Below are 18,568 nucleotides of genomic sequence, written 5' to 3' on the forward strand. Positions count from 1 at the left end.
ATTTTTTGGAGTGGAGTAGCAGCAGATTTCCCAGGTACTTAGGCTGTAGGAAAGCTAAGTACACCACTGTCTTTAATTATGAACTGCATAATTATTTTGATTTCATTGTTTCTCATCAGAACATGTATTCTTGGGATTGTAGAAGGAATCGTTTATTTAGCAAGCGAAATGCCCTTTACAAAAGCATTATCGAGATAACTATAATAGCAAGAGGACAGGCAGATCGTTTACACATTCACGCTATGCATGTGGTGTCCTACTGTGCTGATCACAAAAAGAATATTACAACGATGGAAAGAAATGTCTGCGCTGCAGCTGAGCCGTTGTTTCCAGAGGGACTGTATTGAGGGACGGACAAAATATGGCAGCCTCCAGGGAATGATTCATGCTGTATGCTGAGCTGAGCCCTTTCTCTTGTAGATCCTCTGTAGACTGCCCTGTTGTACGAAATCATGTTTTCCAAGCTCTTTAAGGTCAGGTCGAATACAGCCATCAAGGGCTCAGACAGGTATGGAATGTAAACACGTAATATATGCGAAGCTCCCTTGTTAGTGCTGTGCTTATTGATTTTTTTTTTGCTTCTGTCAACCATTCTTTGTTTATGATCTGTGGTTACACAAAATTGTAGCGTTGCTTTTTAATGTTTATATTCTCTGTGTAAAGTATCGGCTATTTTTGTGTGAAACAGTCATTCTAAAAACCATCGAGCGCTAGACTGTATTTATGTATCTGCCCACAATCCCTGACAGCTATATATATATATATATATATATATATATATATATATATATATATATATATATATATATATAGTATATACACTACTATGTGTATAGTGATGTTTATCCTAATATAGTTTTAGTTCAGAGACATTATGTATGCAGTGTATTGCAGCTGTGAATGATGTAAACACAGAACTTTTAATATGTGTAAAAAAATAAATAAAAAATAAAGATTAGGCACCATTCTAAAACTCTTTTGTGTACCTAGTCTAATCCCCAAGTACAGAAGAAAAAAAAATAATGTATCTATCCTATTGTATGTATATGTGTGTATGTGTATATATATAATTTTCAGCTTACTTCTATAATCTAATTAGCCTTGTTCTTTTGGTATCCTATGGTAAAAAGTATACATAGGTAGGCTCAGGAGCAGCAGTGCACTACTGGGAGCTAGCTGCTGACTGGTGGTTATCATTGGCTCATCCGATGTCCTCAGCTAGCTCCCAGTAGTGCATTGCTGCTGCTTCATCAAAGGACGCCAAGAGAATTAAGCAAATTTCATAATAAAAGTAAATTGAAAAGTTGTTAAACTGTATGCTCTATCAGAATTATGAAAGAAAAACTTTAGGTTTCATGAAACATATTTCTGAAGTTAGGCTCTTTATTTATTTGTGTTCCCAATATACTAATATGGCCTCACTATGTCTTTTCTCATTGACTAATAAAAAAATGAAACATAAGTAAATTGTCATTCTGTGACCTTGTATTAAAAGATAGCATCCCTTACATGCGAGACATGTAAGGATACTTGCTCATAATAAGGGACTCTTCCTCTCAAATTAAAGGGATATTTAGCCACCAATCAGCATGCGCTAACCAGGTGCTGAACCAAAAATGACCCGGCTCCTAAGTTTAGATTCCTGCTTTTGAAATAAAGATACCAAGAGAACGGAGAAAAAAGTGATAATAGGAGTAAATTAGAAAGTTGCTTAATGGGACACTGAACCCAATTTTTTTTCTTTCATGATTCAGATAGAGTATGCAACTTTCTAATTTACTCCTATTATCACTTTTTCTTCATTCTCTTGCTATCTTTATTTGAAAAGCAAGAATGTAAGTTTATAACCATTTTTGGTTCACAACCTGGGTTGTGCTTGCTGATTGGTGGCTAAATGCAATCACCAATAAACAAGTGCTGTCTAGTGGTCTGAACCAAAAATTGTCTGTCTCCTTAGCTTAGATGCCTTCTTTTTCAAATAAAGATAGCAAGAGAACGAAGAAAAATTGATAATAGGGGTAAATTAGAAAGTTGCTTAACCCCTTAATGACCGCAGCACTTTTCCATTTTCTGTCCGTTTGGGACCAAGGCTATTTTTACATTTCTGCGGTGTTTGTGTTTAGCTGTAATTTTCCTCTTACTCATTTACTGTACCCACACATATTATATACCGTTTTTCTCGCCATTAAATGGACTTTCTAAAGATACCATTATTTTCATCATATCTTATAATTTACTATAAAAAATTTATAAAATATGAGGAAAAAATTGAAAAAAACACACTTTTTTAACTTTGACCCTCAAAATCTCCTACACTTCAACAACTACCAAAAAACTCCCATGCTAAATAGTTTCTAAATTTTGTCCTGAGTTTAGAAATACTCAATGTTTACATGTTCTTTGCTTTTTTTGCAAGTTATAGGGCAATAAGTACAAGTAGCACTTTGCTATTTCCAAAAAATTTTTTAAAAAATTAGCGATAGTTACATTGGAACACTGATATCTGTCAGGAATCCCTGATTAACCCCTCACATATATATTTTTTAAAAGAACACAACCTAAGGTATTAAACATGGAGTATTTTGACTCTTTCCATGCAACTATTTTACCACCAATCTATGCCAAAGTTTGAAAAAAAAATAAAAAAATGGTGATTTTTTGACAAAATAGCAATTCAAGAATACATTTACTGAGAACGTTAAGGGTTACTGCCAAATAACACCCCAATATGTCTTCAGCAGCATCTCCTGAGTACAGTGATACCACCCATGTATAGGTCTGTTGGGTTCTCTGGGGGCTAAAAGGCCTTATTTTTAGGGGGCGCATTCCAGTTTTTTAATTTGGAATTTTCACATCTGTCGTCATGCACCCATGTCCTATTTGGGACATTTCTGAAGCCGGACAATGCAAATTACCCCCATCAAACCATATATTTTTAAAAAGTAGACACCCTAGGGTATTTCAAATGCTGGTATTTTAACACTTTGCATGCACTAATTCAACCACCAGTCTTTGTCAAACTTTTGGGTAGTCATTTTGGTGTGTTATTTTTCACACGCATTGTACTTTAGGCATGGATTCTCAGTTCCTGTTATATGTTACTGAGCAAAAACACCTCAATATGTGTTCAACAACAACTTCTGAGTACAGTGATACCCCCCATGTATAGGTGTGTCGGGTTCTCTGGGGGCTAAAAGGCCTTAATTTTAGGGGGCGCATTCCAGTTTTTCAACTTGGAATTTTCATATCTGTCATCATGCACCCATGTCCTATTTGGGACATTTCTGAAGCCGGCCAATGTAAATTACCCCCATCAAACCATATATTTTTGAAAAGTAGACATCCTAGGGTATTTCAAATGCTGGTATTTTAACACTTTCCATGCACTAATTCAACCACTAGTCTTTGTCAAACTTTTAGGTAGTCATTTTTTTGCATTATTTTTCACACACATTGTACTTTAGGCATATATTCTCAGTCCCTGTTATGTGTTACTGCCAAAAAAAACCTCAATATGTATTCAACAACATCTCCTGAGTACAGTGATACCCCCCATGTATAGGTGTGTCGGGTTCTCTGGGGGCTAAAAGGCCTTAATTTTAGGGGGCGCATTCCAGTTTTTCAACTTGGAATTTTCACATCTGTCATCATGCACCCATGTCCTATTTGGGACATTTCTGAAGCCGGCCAATGTAAATTACCCCCATCAAACCATATATTTTTGAAAAGTAGACACCCTAGGGTATTTCAAATGCTGGTATTTTAACACTTTCCATGCACTAATTCAACCACTAGTCTTTGTCAAACTTTTAGGTAGTCATTTTTTTGCATTATTTTTCACACACATTGTACTTTAGGCATATATTCTCAGTCCCTGTTATGTGTTACTGCCAAAAAAAACCTCAATATGTATTCAACAACATCTCCTGAGTACAGTGATACCCCCCATGTATAGGTGTGTCGGGTTCTCTGTGGGCTAAAAGGCCTTAATTTTAGGGGGCGCATTCCAGTTTTTCAACTTGGAATTTTCACATCTGTCATCATGCACCCATGTCCTATTTGGGACATTTCTGAAGCCGGCCAATGTAAATTACCCCCATCAAACCATATATTTTTGAAAAGTAGACACCCTAGGGTATTTCAAATGCTGGTATTTTAACACTTTCCATGCACTAATTCAACCACTAGTCTTTGTCAAACTTTTAGGTAGTCATTTTTTTGCATTATTTTTCACACACATTGTACTTTAGGCATATATTCTCAGTCCCTGTTATGTGTTACTGCCAAAAAAAACCTCAATATGTATTCAACAACATCTCCTGAGTACAGTGATACCCCCCATGTATAGGTGTGTCGGGTTCTCTGGGGGCTAAAAGGCCTTAATTTTAGGGGGCGCATTCCAGTTTTTCAACTTGGAATTTTCACATCTGTCATCATGCACCCATGTCCTATTTGGGACATTTCTGAAGCCGGCCAATGTAAATTACCCCCATCAAACCATATATTTTTGAAAAGTAGACACCCTAGGGTATTTCAAATGCTGGTATTTTAACACTTTCCATGCACTAATTCAACCACTAGTCTTTGTCAAACTTTTAGGTAGTCATTTTTTTGCATTATTTTTCACACACATTGTACTTTAGGCATATATTCTCAGTCCCTGTTATGTGTTACTGCCAAAAAAAACCTCAATATGTATTCAACAACATCTCCTGAGTACAGTGATACCACCCATGTATAGGTGTGTTGGGTTCTCTGGGGGCTAAAAGGCCTTATTTTTAGGGGGCGCATTCCAGTTTTTCAACTTGGAATTTTCACATCCCATGCACCCATGTCCTATGTAGGACATTTCTGAAGCCGGCCAATGTAATTTACCCCCATCAAACCATATATTTTTGAAAAGTAGACACCCTAGGGTATTTCAAATGCTGGTATTTTAACACTTTCCATGCACTAATTCTTTGTCAAACTATTAGGCAGTCATTTTTTGTGTGTTATTTTTCACACACATTGTACTTTAGACATGAATTCTCAGCTCCTGTTATGTGTTACTGCCAAAGAAGACCCCAATATGTGTTCACCAACATCTCCTGAGTACAGTGATACCACCTATGCATAAGTTTCTTGGCTTGTTCGGGGGGTGTAATGCCAAATGTCCAACATGCGTTTGTGATTTTTTTTTCACATTTAACATATTTTCTTTGCCTATTGTCTTTTTGGGGGTATTTTAACATACCCCAATTTATTTGTTTCCATGAATGTGCATATTTTTGAAATGTTGACACCCCAAGGTATTGTATATGGTGTGCTTTGATGCATTTGAAGTAACTGTTTTAGCTAAAAAAATTGGAGAAAGTGTATGGTGGCATTTTTTCAATTTTCATTTTTACACACACATTGCTTTTTGACTATGATTTAGGAGAGACTGTTGTAAGTTAGTGCAAAAAAATACTTCAGGTTGTTTTCTGCTAGGCACCCTGAGTACACCTATGCCCCCCATGCATAGGTTTGCCAGGATTTTGGGAAGGTTATGTTACAATTTTATGACTTGTGATTTTAGTTATTAAGTGAGAGTATTTCTTCTGATAGGCCTATCTTTAGTTTGGGGCCTATTGTAAACCCCACTTTTATTTATTGCCATGAATGTGCATATTTTTGAAATGTTGACACCCCAAGGTATTGTATATGGTGTGCTTTGATGCATTTGAAGTAACTGTTTTAGCTAAAAAAATTGGAGAAAGTGTATGGTGGCATTTTTTCAATTTTCATTTTTACACACACATTGCTTTTTGACTATGATTTAGGAGAGACTGTTGTAAGTTAGTGCAAAAAAAATACTACAGGTTGTTTTCTGCTAGGCACCCTGAGTACACCTATGTCCCCATGCATAGGTTTGACAGGGGTTTTTGTAAAAAAAAAAAAAAAGAACAGCCCCATTTTAGAAAAAAAAATATATTAGTGAAATGTAAAAATCTGGCATATTAAAAGTAAAAAAATAACAAAAAATTTAACAGTAAACATAACAAAAAAAAAATAACAGCAAATTTATTTATTTTTTAAAAATTGACCATTGTATGGTACCGCTTGAAGCAGTCCCCAATGCAGAGTCCAGGCTGTCCAGGGCAATCAGGACAGTGATATACAGTGTCCCTTCTCTGCCCCCTCTTGGTACAGACTCTGCATTTTTTTTGTGGTCTCTGCTTTGCGGCAGTAGGGGGGATTTTAAAAATAAAATGAGTAGCCCCAACTCTGCTCTCTCCCATCACCGCCCGGGGAGCAGGTGCATCATGGTACAAAATCCCCGAAATGATCTGGAGCTGAAATTGTAAAAAAGTCAGTTTCATTCCGGGGTTTGCTTTTTTGAACAACAAAAAAGCGTTGTGGGTTGCAATCTGCATTAGGTAAATTGCAACCTTTTTGTACCAGGCCCTTGTCTTCCGCATAATTAGGTAGGGCTGCAGCAGCTGATCTGCCAGATCAACCCCACCCATATGCCGGTTATAAGATTTGATGCACACTGGCTTCCTTATGATCTCAGCTCTGCCACGTACAGAGACCGCCACCGTCCTCTCTGTGTGGATGGTGGTAAGAAGGTATACATCCTTCTTGTCTCTGTACTTCAGTGCCAACAGCTCCTCTTGGCGCAGAGCAGAGGTCTCCCCCCTTCGTAGCCGGGTGCGTACAAGTTGTCCTGGGAAACCTTTGCGGTTCTTTTTAATAGTACCGCAAGCTACTGTATCAAAGCAATACAGTAGCTTGAACAAAAGGACACTTGTATAAAAATTGTCTAAGTACAAGTGATACCCTTTGTTCATTAGGGGTAATATCAGGTCCCAGACAATCTTGCCAGTGGTTCCCATATGTTCTGGGCAACCTGGAGGGTCAAGGTGGCTATCCTTTCCCTCATACACCCGGAAGGCCTGAGTATACCCAGTCTCGCTCTCACAGAGCTTATACACCTTTACCCCATACCTGGAGTGCTTGGAAGGAATATACTGCTTGAATCCCAGCCTTCCCTTATACTTCATCAGGGATTCATCAACGCATATATTCCTTCCAGGTGTATAAGCCTCTGCAAACCTGGCAGAAAAGTGGGTAATCAGGGGGCGGATTTTATACAGCCTGTCAAATTGGGGATGCTCCCTAGGGGGGCACAGGCTGTTGTCGCTGAAGTGCATGAAATGAAGAATCATTTCATATCTCTGCCTCGACATACTCTGGGAGAAAATGGGGGTAGAGCAGATGGGGCTACTGCTCCAGTAGGAGCGAACGGAGGGTTTCTTTATGATGCCCATCAGCATAGTCAATGCCCAGAATTTTTTAAATTCTGGCACATTGATGGGGGCCCATTGCTGCTTTGCCAAATATGTTTCAGGCTTTGCAGCACGGTACTGATGGGCATATAAATTAGTTTGGGCGACAATGTTCCCCAATACATCATCACCCAGAAACACCTCCAGAAACTGTTGGGGGCTAAAACCTGCCACATCTATATTTATGCCAGCATTTGCTGTGAAGGGTGGGATATCTGGCCTCTGGAGATGAGGCGTTACCCACTCTTCAGCGGCAATGGCAGCAACACGCCTCCTTCTAGCAGGGGGGCTGGCAGGGGGGCTAGCAGGGGGGCTGGCAGGGGGGCTAGCAGCCACAGATACATCACTATCAGTTGAGACTGCATCTAATGATGTATCTGAGCATATGGCAGAGTCAAAATTGGGGTCTGAGTCAGACATAGAGGCATCTGACTCTGACGCAAGGATGGCATACGCCTCCTCAACACTATATCTTTTCTGTGACATTTTTGTATCTGTCACAGAAAACCAAAATTAATTAATTAACTAAATGGCCTTTGGGTTTTTTTTAAAAAAAGTACAGCTATGGTAATGCCAGTGATTTATAGCGATCACTGGCAAGCTAGGGGTTAAATACTCTTTAAATTAAATTAACTAAATGGCCTTTGGGTTTTTTTTAAAAAAAGTACAGCTATGCTAATGCCAGTGATTTATAGCGATCACTGGCAAGCTAGGGGTTAAATACTCTTTAAATTAAATTAACTAAATGGCCTTTGGGTTCTTTTTTAAAAAAGTACAGCTATGCTAATGCCAGTGATTTATAGCGATCACTGGCAAGCTAGGGGTTAAATACTCTTTAAATCAAATTAAATTAGCTAAATGGCTCTGAAAGGAGCGTTTAGGTTTTTAAAAAATTACAACAACAAAAATTAACCCCTAAAAAAATGCACAGACAGCAAAAATGTAGAGCTATGCTAATGCCAGTGATTTATAGCGATCACTGGCAAGCTAGGGGTTAAATACTCTTTAAATTAAATTAAATTAGCTAAATGGCTCTGAAAGGAGCCTTTGGTTTTTTAAAAAATTACAACAACACAAATTAACCCCTAAAAAAATTCACAGACAGCAAAAATGTACAGCTATGCTAATGCCAGTGATGTATAGCGATCACTGGCAAGCTAGGGGTTAAATACTATTTAAATTAAATTAAATTAGCTAAATGGCTCTGAAAGGAGCGTTTAGGTTTTTAAAAAATTACAACAACAAAAATTAACCCCTAAAAAATGCACAGACAGCAAAAAATTACAGCTATGCTAATGCCAGTGATGTATAGCGATCACTGGCAAGCTAGGGGTTAAATAGTCTTTAAATTAAATTAAATTAGCTAAATGGCTCTGAAAGGAGCCTTTGAGTTTTTAAAAAAAAAATACAACAACAAAAATTAACCCCTAAAAAAATGCACAGACAGCAAAAAAAAGTGCAGCTGTGCTACTGCCAGTGATTTATAGTGATCACTGGCAAGCTAGGGGTTAATGGCTCTGAAAAGAGCCTTTGGATTTTAAATTTTTTAACAAATAAAAGAAATAAATCTCTCTCTGCTAAAATACAGGTCTCTCTCTTTCTCCAACAAAATGGCAAGTGAGGAGAGGGAGGGAGATCCACACTGATCAGAGTCAATATTTACAAATATTGACATGATCAGACAAATGGGGTATTTTATTATTATTTTTTTTTTTTCTAAGAAGGCTCAGATTGGGTGACCCTAGCTTGCCCCTATGGTGAGACAGGCTAGGGACACCCCCAGATGCCCCATGATGCACCGGGCATCGCCATTTTGGAAGCCTCATGGGGGAGGGGGGGGGCGCTATATGTGGGGCTTTTTAATATTATATAATATTTTTTTTTTTTAAATTTTTAATTTTATTTATATACTAACTAAGTGCCTCGACCCACCGAGGCACTTAGCACACTAGCAGAGCATCGGAAGCGTGTCCGATCGCTTCCGATGCTCTGCTGCACTGCCGGGCTCCACGTGGAGCAAAACCGGAAGTGATCACTCAAGGGGGAGTGATCGCTCCGGTCCCGGCACTCCGTAACAGCACTGCAGGGATGCCCAGACATCGAGGCATCCCTGCAGTACTGTAATAGTGCCTGGAAGCGATCTTGATCGCTTCCAGCACTCACTTTAGCCGAGGACGTGCAGGGTACGTCGTCAGGCGTTAACTGCCTTTTTTTTTCAGACGTACCCTGCACGTCCTCGGTCACTAAGGGGTTAAAATTGCATGCTCTATCTGAATCATGAAAGAAAAAATGTGGGTTTAGTGTCCCTTTAAAATTGCATGCTCTATCTGAATCATGAAAGAAAAATATTTGGTTTTATGTCCCTTTTTAAAGAAGTGCTGTTAAAGGGATATGGAAGCAATGCATTACTGTTACTTGTGAATATTTCTTTAAAAAATAAGTCTTATTTTAGCAAATAAAACAATCTTATACATGTTTTACTTTTGCTGAAAAAAAATGTATGCTTACCTTCATAGTTTTGTTCAAATAGATCCCCTCATGCAAAATAATTTTTTGAAGAGCATTACAGAACATTTTTTTTATTGAAGTGTTGAATCAGTTAAAGGGATAGGAACGTAAAAATTTAAGAGATACTAAATCCAATTTTTTTCTTCTTCCATGATTCAGATAGAGCATGCAATTTTAAACAACTTTCTAATTTACTCCTATTATCAATTTGTCTTCATTCTCTTGCTATCGATATTTAAAAAAAGCAAGAATTTAAAGCTTAGGAACCGGTGTTCTAAAATAAGTTTGTATACTATAAGAATGCGGGTACTACATCACTTCCGGTGACGTGAAATCAGTTGTTGGAGGTGTGTGGCGCTCACTGCGCATGTGCAAGAGGCCCAACCTCCTCCAAACAGCTGTTTAAGGTGACTTATTTTACAACAACGGGTCGAAGAATTCTATGGCCCGTAATCTTTATTGTGCATGCCTTGGTTTTTAAGACAGTGACTACGCGGACCAATCAGATAATAGCTGATCGGTCGTAGTCCGTAGTCCGTTTTGATTTGCCCACCTCCATTCAATTTGCAAATTGGTCCATCTTGCGCCGCCGACTTGCCGTGCCCGGGTGGGGGGGGGCTCTAGAGGGGTGCTTATGGGGGTTACAGGGGGTGCTGATGGGGCTTACGTAAGTTACACAGGGGGTGCTTATAGGGGATACAGGGGGTGGTCATGGGGCTTATGTCGGTTACACAGGGGGTGCTTATGGTGGTTACAGGGTGTGCTGATGGGGGGGTAGGAGGGTGCTTATGGGGTTACAGGGGGATGCTGATTGGGCTTATGTAGGTACCCCCTGTGTTTTGAGGAGGTTGGGCCTCTTGCGCAGTAAGCGCCACACACGCCAGCAGCTGATTCACGTCACCGGAAGTGACGTAGGTCACGCATTCTTATGCGGTATGCAACTTATTTTAGAACACCGGCCCATTTTAGGTTCAGCACCAAGGATAGTGCTTGCTTATTGGTTGCTGACATTTAGCCACCAATAAGCAAGCATAACCAAAGTACTGAACAAAAAATGGTCCAGCTTCTATTTTTTACATTCCTGCTTTTTAAATAAAGAAAGCAAGAGAATGAAGAAAAGTTGATAATAGGAGTAAATTAGAAATTGCTTAAAATTGCACGTTCTATCTGAATCATTAAAGAAAAAAATTGGGTTTAGTGTCCCTTTAAACTTGCATGACTCAGAGAATGTCATTTTAAGACACTTTTAAATCCACTTCTATTTTCAAATGTGCTTCGTTCTCTTGGTATCTCTTGTTGAAAAAGAATATGCACATATCCTACACTAGTGGGAGCTGGCTGCTGATTGATGCATGCTAACTAGATGTGTTCAGCTAGCTGCCAGTAGAGCAATGCTGTTCCTTCAGCAAAGGATAACAAGAGAATGAAGCAACCCAGTGGCAGAATTTTTTTTCACTTTCTACGATGAGATTATTTTGTTTTATTTTTTAGTGAAATTTTCTGCAGGTCATATTTTATATTCATTTTAAATTAGGCACTAAATCACCCTCTCAGCTGCAATATGATTGGATTGATAATATATTGCAGCAGCTTTAAATCTCATTGCAAATTAGCTGCAGAGAAAAAAAGAAAATGCATTTTTTTAAAGTTTTTAAAATGTCTCTTGAATAAATTTGTTTCCTTTGCTATTGGTCCAACATCTAATAATTATAAGGTAAAAATGTAGAGGGCAGCCTGATGCGCAGCACAGTTACTTCATGTGTCCCATTGTTTCTGCAATGACATCTCGGATCACAGCATGATCTGCCTTGGGGTAGAAGCAAATTTGATAATATAAGTAAATTGAATTTTTTTTTAAACTTGTATGTTCTATCCGAATCATAAAATGTTGTGGTTTCTTTAATGTTTTGCTTCCATGTCTGTCTAATTTGGCAACATCACATGTAATATACGTTACTAGTGGTTACAGATTGTACATGTGATCCCCCCCCATTAAACTAATTTTACATTTCTTGTAACATAAGGTTTGATGAACTCTTTGGAAATAATTTTATGAGTCCATTTTCAGGAAGAGTCAAGACGAGACTAAAATACTAAAAGGACATTAAACCCATTTTGTTTTATTTTATGATTCAGATAGAGCATACATATTAAAAAAAAAAAACCTTTCCAATTTGCTTCTAATATTAATGTTCTTCAGAATAAGTTGTGCACAAACATGTATTTTCTGATTTACAAATGATATCATTTTAAACAGCATTAACTTAGTATTTTTCATGCAACATTTTTTAACATGTTTGATTTCTGTTTTCATGAGTATTAATTTACAACAACACAAATTAACCCCTAAAAAAATTCACAGACAGCAAAAATGTACAGCTATGCTAATGCCAGTGATGTATAGCGATCACTGGCAAGCTAGGGGTTAAATACTATTTAAATTAAATTAAATTAGCTAAATGGCTCTGAAAGGAGCGTTTAGGTTTTTAAAAAATTACAACAACAAAAATTAACCCCTAAAAAATGCACAGACAGCAAAAAATTACAGCTATGCTAATGCCAGTGATGTATAGCGATCACTGGCAAGCTAGGGGTTAAATAGTCTTTAAATTAAATTAAATTAGCTAAATGGCTCTGAAAGGAGCCTTTGAGTTTTTAAAAAAAAAATACAACAACAAAAATTAACCCCTAAAAAAATGCACAGACAGCAAAAAAAAGTGCAGCTGTGCTACTGCCAGTGATTTATAGTGATCACTGGCAAGCTAGGGGTTAATGGCTCTGAAAAGAGCCTTTGGATTTTAAATTTTTTAACAAATAAAAGAAATAAATCTCTCTCTGCTAAAATACAGGTCTCTCTCTTTCTCCAACAAAATGGCAAGTGAGGAGAGGGAGGGAGATCCACACTGATCAGAGTCAATATTTACAAATATTGACATGATCAGACAAATGGGGTATTTTATTATTATTTTTTTTTTTTCTAAGAAGGCTCAGATTGGGTGACCCTAGCTTGCCCCTATGGTGAGACAGGCTAGGGACACCCCCAGATGCCCCATGATGCACCGGGCATCGCCATTTTGGAAGCCTCATGGGGGAGGGGGGGGGCGCTATATGTGGGGCTTTTTAATATTATATAATATTTTTTTTTTTTAAATTTTTAATTTTATTTATATACTAACTAAGTGCCTCGACCCACCGAGGCACTTAGCACACTAGCAGAGCATCGGAAGCGTGTCCGATCGCTTCCGATGCTCTGCTGCACTGCCGGGCTCCACGTGGAGCAAAACCGGAAGTGATCACTCAAGGGGGAGTGATCGCTCCGGTCCCGGCACTCCGTAACAGCACTGCAGGGATGCCCAGACATCGAGGCATCCCTGCAGTACTGTAATAGTGCCTGGAAGCGATCTTGATCGCTTCCAGCACTCGCTTTAGCCGAGGACGTGCAGGGTACGTCGTCAGGCGTTAACTGCCTTTTTTTTTCAGACGTACCCTGCACGTCCTCGGTCACTAAGGGGTTAAAATTGCATGCTCTATCTGAATCATGAAAGAAAAAATGTGGGTTTAGTGTCCCTTTAAAATTGCATGCTCTATCTGAATCATGAAAGAAAAATATTTGGTTTTATGTCCCTTTTTAAAGAAGTGCTGTTAAAGGGATATGGAAGCAATGCATTACTGTTACTTGTGAATATTTCTTTAAAAAATAAGTCTTATTTTAGCAAATAAAACAATCTTATACATGTTTTACTTTTGCTGAAAAAAAATGTATGCTTACCTTCATAGTTTTGTTCAAATAGATCCCCTCATGCAAAATAATTTTTTGAAGAGCATTACAGAACATTTTTTTTATTGAAGTGTTGAATCAGTTAAAGGGATAGGAACGTAAAAATTTAAGAGATACTAAATCCAATTTTTTTCTTCTTCCATGATTCAGATAGAGCATGCAATTTTAAACAACTTTCTAATTTACTCCTATTATCAATTTGTCTTCATTCTCTTGCTATCGATATTTAAAAAAAGCAAGAATTTAAAGCTTAGGAGCCGGTGTTCTAAAATAAGTTTGTATACTATAAGAATGCGGGTACTACATCACTTCCGGTGACGTGAAATCAGTTGTTGGAGGTGTGTGGCGCTCACTGCGCATGTGCAAGAGGCCCAACCTCCTCCAAACAGCTGTTTAAGGTGACTTATTTTACAACAACGGGTCGAAGAATTCTATGGCCCGTAATCTTTATTGTGCATGCCTTGGTTTTTAAGACAGTGACTACGCGGACCAATCAGATAATAGCTGATCGGTCGTAGTCCGTAGTCCGTTTTGATTTGCCCACCTCCATTCAATTTGCAAATTGGTCCATCTTGCGCCGCCGACTTGCCGTGCCCGGGTGGGGGGGGGCTCTAGAGGGGTGCTTATGGGGGTTACAGGGGGTGCTGATGGGGCTTACGTAAGTTACACAGGGGGTGCTTATAGGGGATACAGGGGGTGGTCATGGGGCTTATGTCGGTTACACAGGGGGTGCTTATGGTGGTTACAGGGTGTGCTGATGGGGGGGTAGGAGGGTGCTTATGGGGTTACAGGGGGATGCTGATTGGGCTTATGTAGGTACCCCCTGTGTTTTGAGGAGGTTGGGCCTCTTGCGCAGTAAGCGCCACACACGCCAGCAGCTGATTCACGTCACCGGAAGTGACGTAGGTCACGCATTCTTATGCGGTATGCAACTTATTTTAGAACACCGGCCCATTTTAGGTTCAGCACCAAGGATAGTGCTTGCTTATTGGTTGCTGACATTTAGCCACCAATAAGCAAGCATAACCAAAGTACTGAACAAAAAATGGTCCAGCTTCTATTTTTTACATTCCTGCTTTTTAAATAAAGAAAGCAAGAGAATGAAGAAAAGTTGATAATAGGAGTAAATTAGAAATTGCTTAAAATTGCACGTTCTATCTGAATCATTAAAGAAAAAAATTGGGTTTAGTGTCCCTTTAAACTTGCATGACTCAGAGAATGTCATTTTAAGACACTTTTAAATCCACTTCTATTTTCAAATGTGCTTCGTTCTCTTGGTATCTCTTGTTGAAAAAGAATATGCACATATCCTACACTAGTGGGAGCTGGCTGCTGATTGATGCATGCTAACTAGATGTGTTCAGCTAGCTGCCAGTAGAGCAATGCTGTTCCTTCAGCAAAGGATAACAAGAGAATGAAGCAACCCAGTGGCAGAATTTTTTTTCACTTTCTACGATGAGATTATTTTGTTTTATTTTTTAGTGAAATTTTCTGCAGGTCATATTTTATATTCATTTTAAATTAGGCACTAAATCACCCTCTCAGCTGCAATATGATTGGATTGATAATATATTGCAGCAGCTTTAAATCTCATTGCAAATTAGCTGCAGAGAAAAAAAGAAAATGCATTTTTTTAAAGTTTTTAAAATGTCTCTTGAATAAATTTGTTTCCTTTGCTATTGGTCCAACATCTAATAATTATAAGGTAAAAATGTAGAGGGCAGCCTGATGCGCAGCACAGTTACTTCATGTGTCCCATTGTTTCTGCAATGACATCTCGGATCACAGCATGATCTGCCTTGGGGTAGAAGCAAATTTGATAATATAAGTAAATTGAATTTTTTTTTAAACTTGTATGTTCTATCCGAATCATAAAATGTTGTGGTTTCTTTAATGTTTTGCTTCCATGTCTGTCTAATTTGGCAACATCACATGTAATATACGTTACTAGTGGTTACAGATTGTACATGTGATCCCCCCCCATTAAACTAATTTTACATTTCTTGTAACATAAGGTTTGATGAACTCTTTGGAAATAATTTTATGAGTCCATTTTCAGGAAGAGTCAAGACGAGACTAAAATACTAAAAGGACATTAAACCCATTTTGTTTTATTTTATGATTCAGATAGAGCATACATATTAAAAAAAAAAAACCTTTCCAATTTGCTTCTAATATTAATGTTCTTCAGAATAAGTTGTGCACAAACATGTATTTTCTGATTTACAAATGATATCATTTTAAACAGCATTAACTTAGTATTTTTCATGCAACATTTTTTAACATGTTTGATTTCTGTTTTCATGAGTATTAATTTCAAATACCTTTTTATAATTTTGTGTTTAAATTAGGAGGAAACTGAGAGCAGACGTCAGTGCTGCGTACCCTTCTCTCACGACAGAAAACTTATCTGATCTAATGCCATCCAAAGAAGAGCTGAACATTGTTAAAGTCTATGCACATAAGGGAGAATCTGTAACAGTCTATGTACACAACCGGAATCCAATTGTATTCGAGCTGGAAAAGAATCTTTATCCAACAGGTTCGATGTGGGAAATTAATGTCATTTAAAAATGCCATATTTTTCAGCATATAAGACTCCTGCTTTTATTTATATATATATATATATATATATATATATATATATATATAGTGTGTGTGTATATATATATATATATATATATATATATATATATATATATATGTGTGTGTGTGTATATATATATATATATATATATATATATATATATATATATATATATATATATATATAATATAATGTACACAAGGGAAAACAGCGCTTGAAGAATAATAAAAAATACATAAAAAATACATAAATCAGATAAAACAGAGGAAAAACTGCAAAGCACATAAAATGTGAAATAAGTAATAATATAAGTCCACTAATGACTTTCTGATAATGTGTGTCCCCTTACCAGAATCTACCTCAATCTGATGAGGTAAGTTGCCGCACTGCAAGGGGTAATAGGTTTCCGGTACAGTTGTGTCCGATATACTGATGAATGTCTTTTATAGTTTCATCCAACTTTTGGAGTATGTAGTAACAGAATACCTCACATCCGGTTCTTTCCTCCAAAGTTGCTCAAATATGGCATCCACCTCTTGGAGTATGTAGGTACAGACTGATAGAATGGCTTCTGTTTGGCTATATGCATATATGAGAGGAAACCATATAGCTGAACTACGTAGCATACCACCTTATGGTTTGCAAAGCTTCTCTAGCGATCCGTTTCTATAACAACTCATTTACCCCTCCTCTAAATCAGGCCAAAATTCATATATAAAATTTTATTTTTTTTTGGACTGTTTCATAAAACCCTTAGGACCATCCGTACCTACCTTAGCCCTGAAATTGTGTTTCCTTAGCTGCTGCTACAGGGCCATTGCAGTGTAAAAATGGCAAGGCATGCTTTAATTTGAGTATGTCATTTTAGCACTAGCAACTCTGCAAATCTATGTGTTTTTAACAGGTGCAAATTAGTTAAACACATAGTTAAAGTACAGTTTGGGAGCCACAAAAATACTGTTGGACCTGAACAGCCACGCAGCAGAATCTTCTGACAGCCACTGTTTCCATTTGAGACCAGCAGTTCTGTGCAGCTCCCAAGCTTCACTTCAACCCTGTTTAACCACAGAAAAGATTTATTTGCACTATAATGGCCCTTAACGCATACTATGAGGCCGATTTATCATGTGTCTGCAACGATGTAACGATCATGTCCGCCAGACATTGATAAATGCTGACAGCATACGCTATCGGCATTTATAATTGCACAAGCAGTTCTGGTGAACTGGTTGTGCAATGCCGCCCCCTGCAGATTTGCGGCCAATCGGCCACTAGCAGGGGTGTTAATCAACCCGATCGTTTGCGATCAGGCGGATTGCTGCCGCCGCCTCAGAGGAGGTGTACGAGTTAAGGAGCAGCGGTCTTAAGACCGCTGCTTCTTAACTCCTGTTTCCAGTGAGCCTGAAGGCTCGCGCGGAAACGGATGTATTTGGCCCCATTCTGGCCATGATAAATCGTCCCCCAAGTGTTTAACCACAACAAAGATTTGTTTGCACTCTATTGATGCATACAGTGTATTTGTTTTTACCTGATTTGGTTGGTAGTTGCAACCCATAAAAAGTGATTTTAGTTTGTTTTTTCTTTAAACCTACTTTGGATGGCAGTCTTGTATTCTTGGATGCCAGTAATACTCAGAGTAAGGATCATTTGACACCTTTTATGCCAGTAGCACACAGAGAGCAGGGATTTTTTTTTCCAAATCCCTTGAATGCAGGTTATCTCCACAGATAAATTGATCCAGGTTATGATAAACACACACAGAACAGCACTTGTATGCTGATATTATACATTAAAAAAGGATTCGCCTTTTATTCCATAAGATGCCAGTGGTGCACCTACATCAGTCGGTAATAATAATATTTTGTAGACAGTTGTACTTACCTATACTTCTCTTTTCCTTTATTTTCTTTTTTCCCCACCACTTGGTAAGACTTCTTTGTTTACAAATATGTTAGCAGTATTATAAAATAACCACCAGTAGAAAGAAGTGGCTTTTAGCATGGGTGAGGATAACGCGCATGCAGTGCAACTTTTTTTTTTCTGGCAGTAAACATCTTGGAAAGATTTCTGCCATATTTTGTAAAGTATTGAGCTCTTTATATTGCTCTACACGACATTTAAGGCAGTTTTACAGTAGGGCAGTTGTAAAAAGGCAATTGGTGAAAACAGAAGTTTTAAGGCAGGATTCTCAAAAAACTCATCAGCATCATAGAGAGATCATCAGCTTATTTTGCTGAGTATTCTATTATAAAGTAAGTGTCTCTCCTTATCATAAAACATATTCGTGAATATAGTTCACAATGAAAAAATTGCCTTTAAATCATCCCTGAGGGGCCTTTTATTACTGACAAGGCGTCTTATTTAATCTTGCTATACCAGAAA

General features: G+C 37.9%; 1 protein-coding gene across 1 annotated transcript in view; it reads left to right on the forward strand.

Annotated features, from left to right (window-relative positions):
- The first annotated feature begins 239 nt into the window (after nucleotides 1-239).
- The window catches only part of EIF2D (eukaryotic translation initiation factor 2D), a 247,483-nt gene continuing 229,154 nt past the window's right edge, over nucleotides 240-18,568 (forward strand). The window contains exons 1-2 of the mRNA XM_053706592.1: nucleotides 240-508; nucleotides 15,951-16,141. Of these exons, the coding sequence (XP_053562567.1) occupies nucleotides 453-508; nucleotides 15,951-16,141 (247 nt within the window). The 5' untranslated portion in view covers nucleotides 240-452. The remainder of the gene's footprint in view (nucleotides 509-15,950; nucleotides 16,142-18,568) is intronic.

The sequence above is a fragment of the Bombina bombina genome, chromosome 3 (assembly GCF_027579735.1).
Source record: "Bombina bombina isolate aBomBom1 chromosome 3, aBomBom1.pri, whole genome shotgun sequence".
Classification (NCBI taxonomy): Eukaryota; Metazoa; Chordata; class Amphibia; order Anura; family Bombinatoridae; genus Bombina; species Bombina bombina.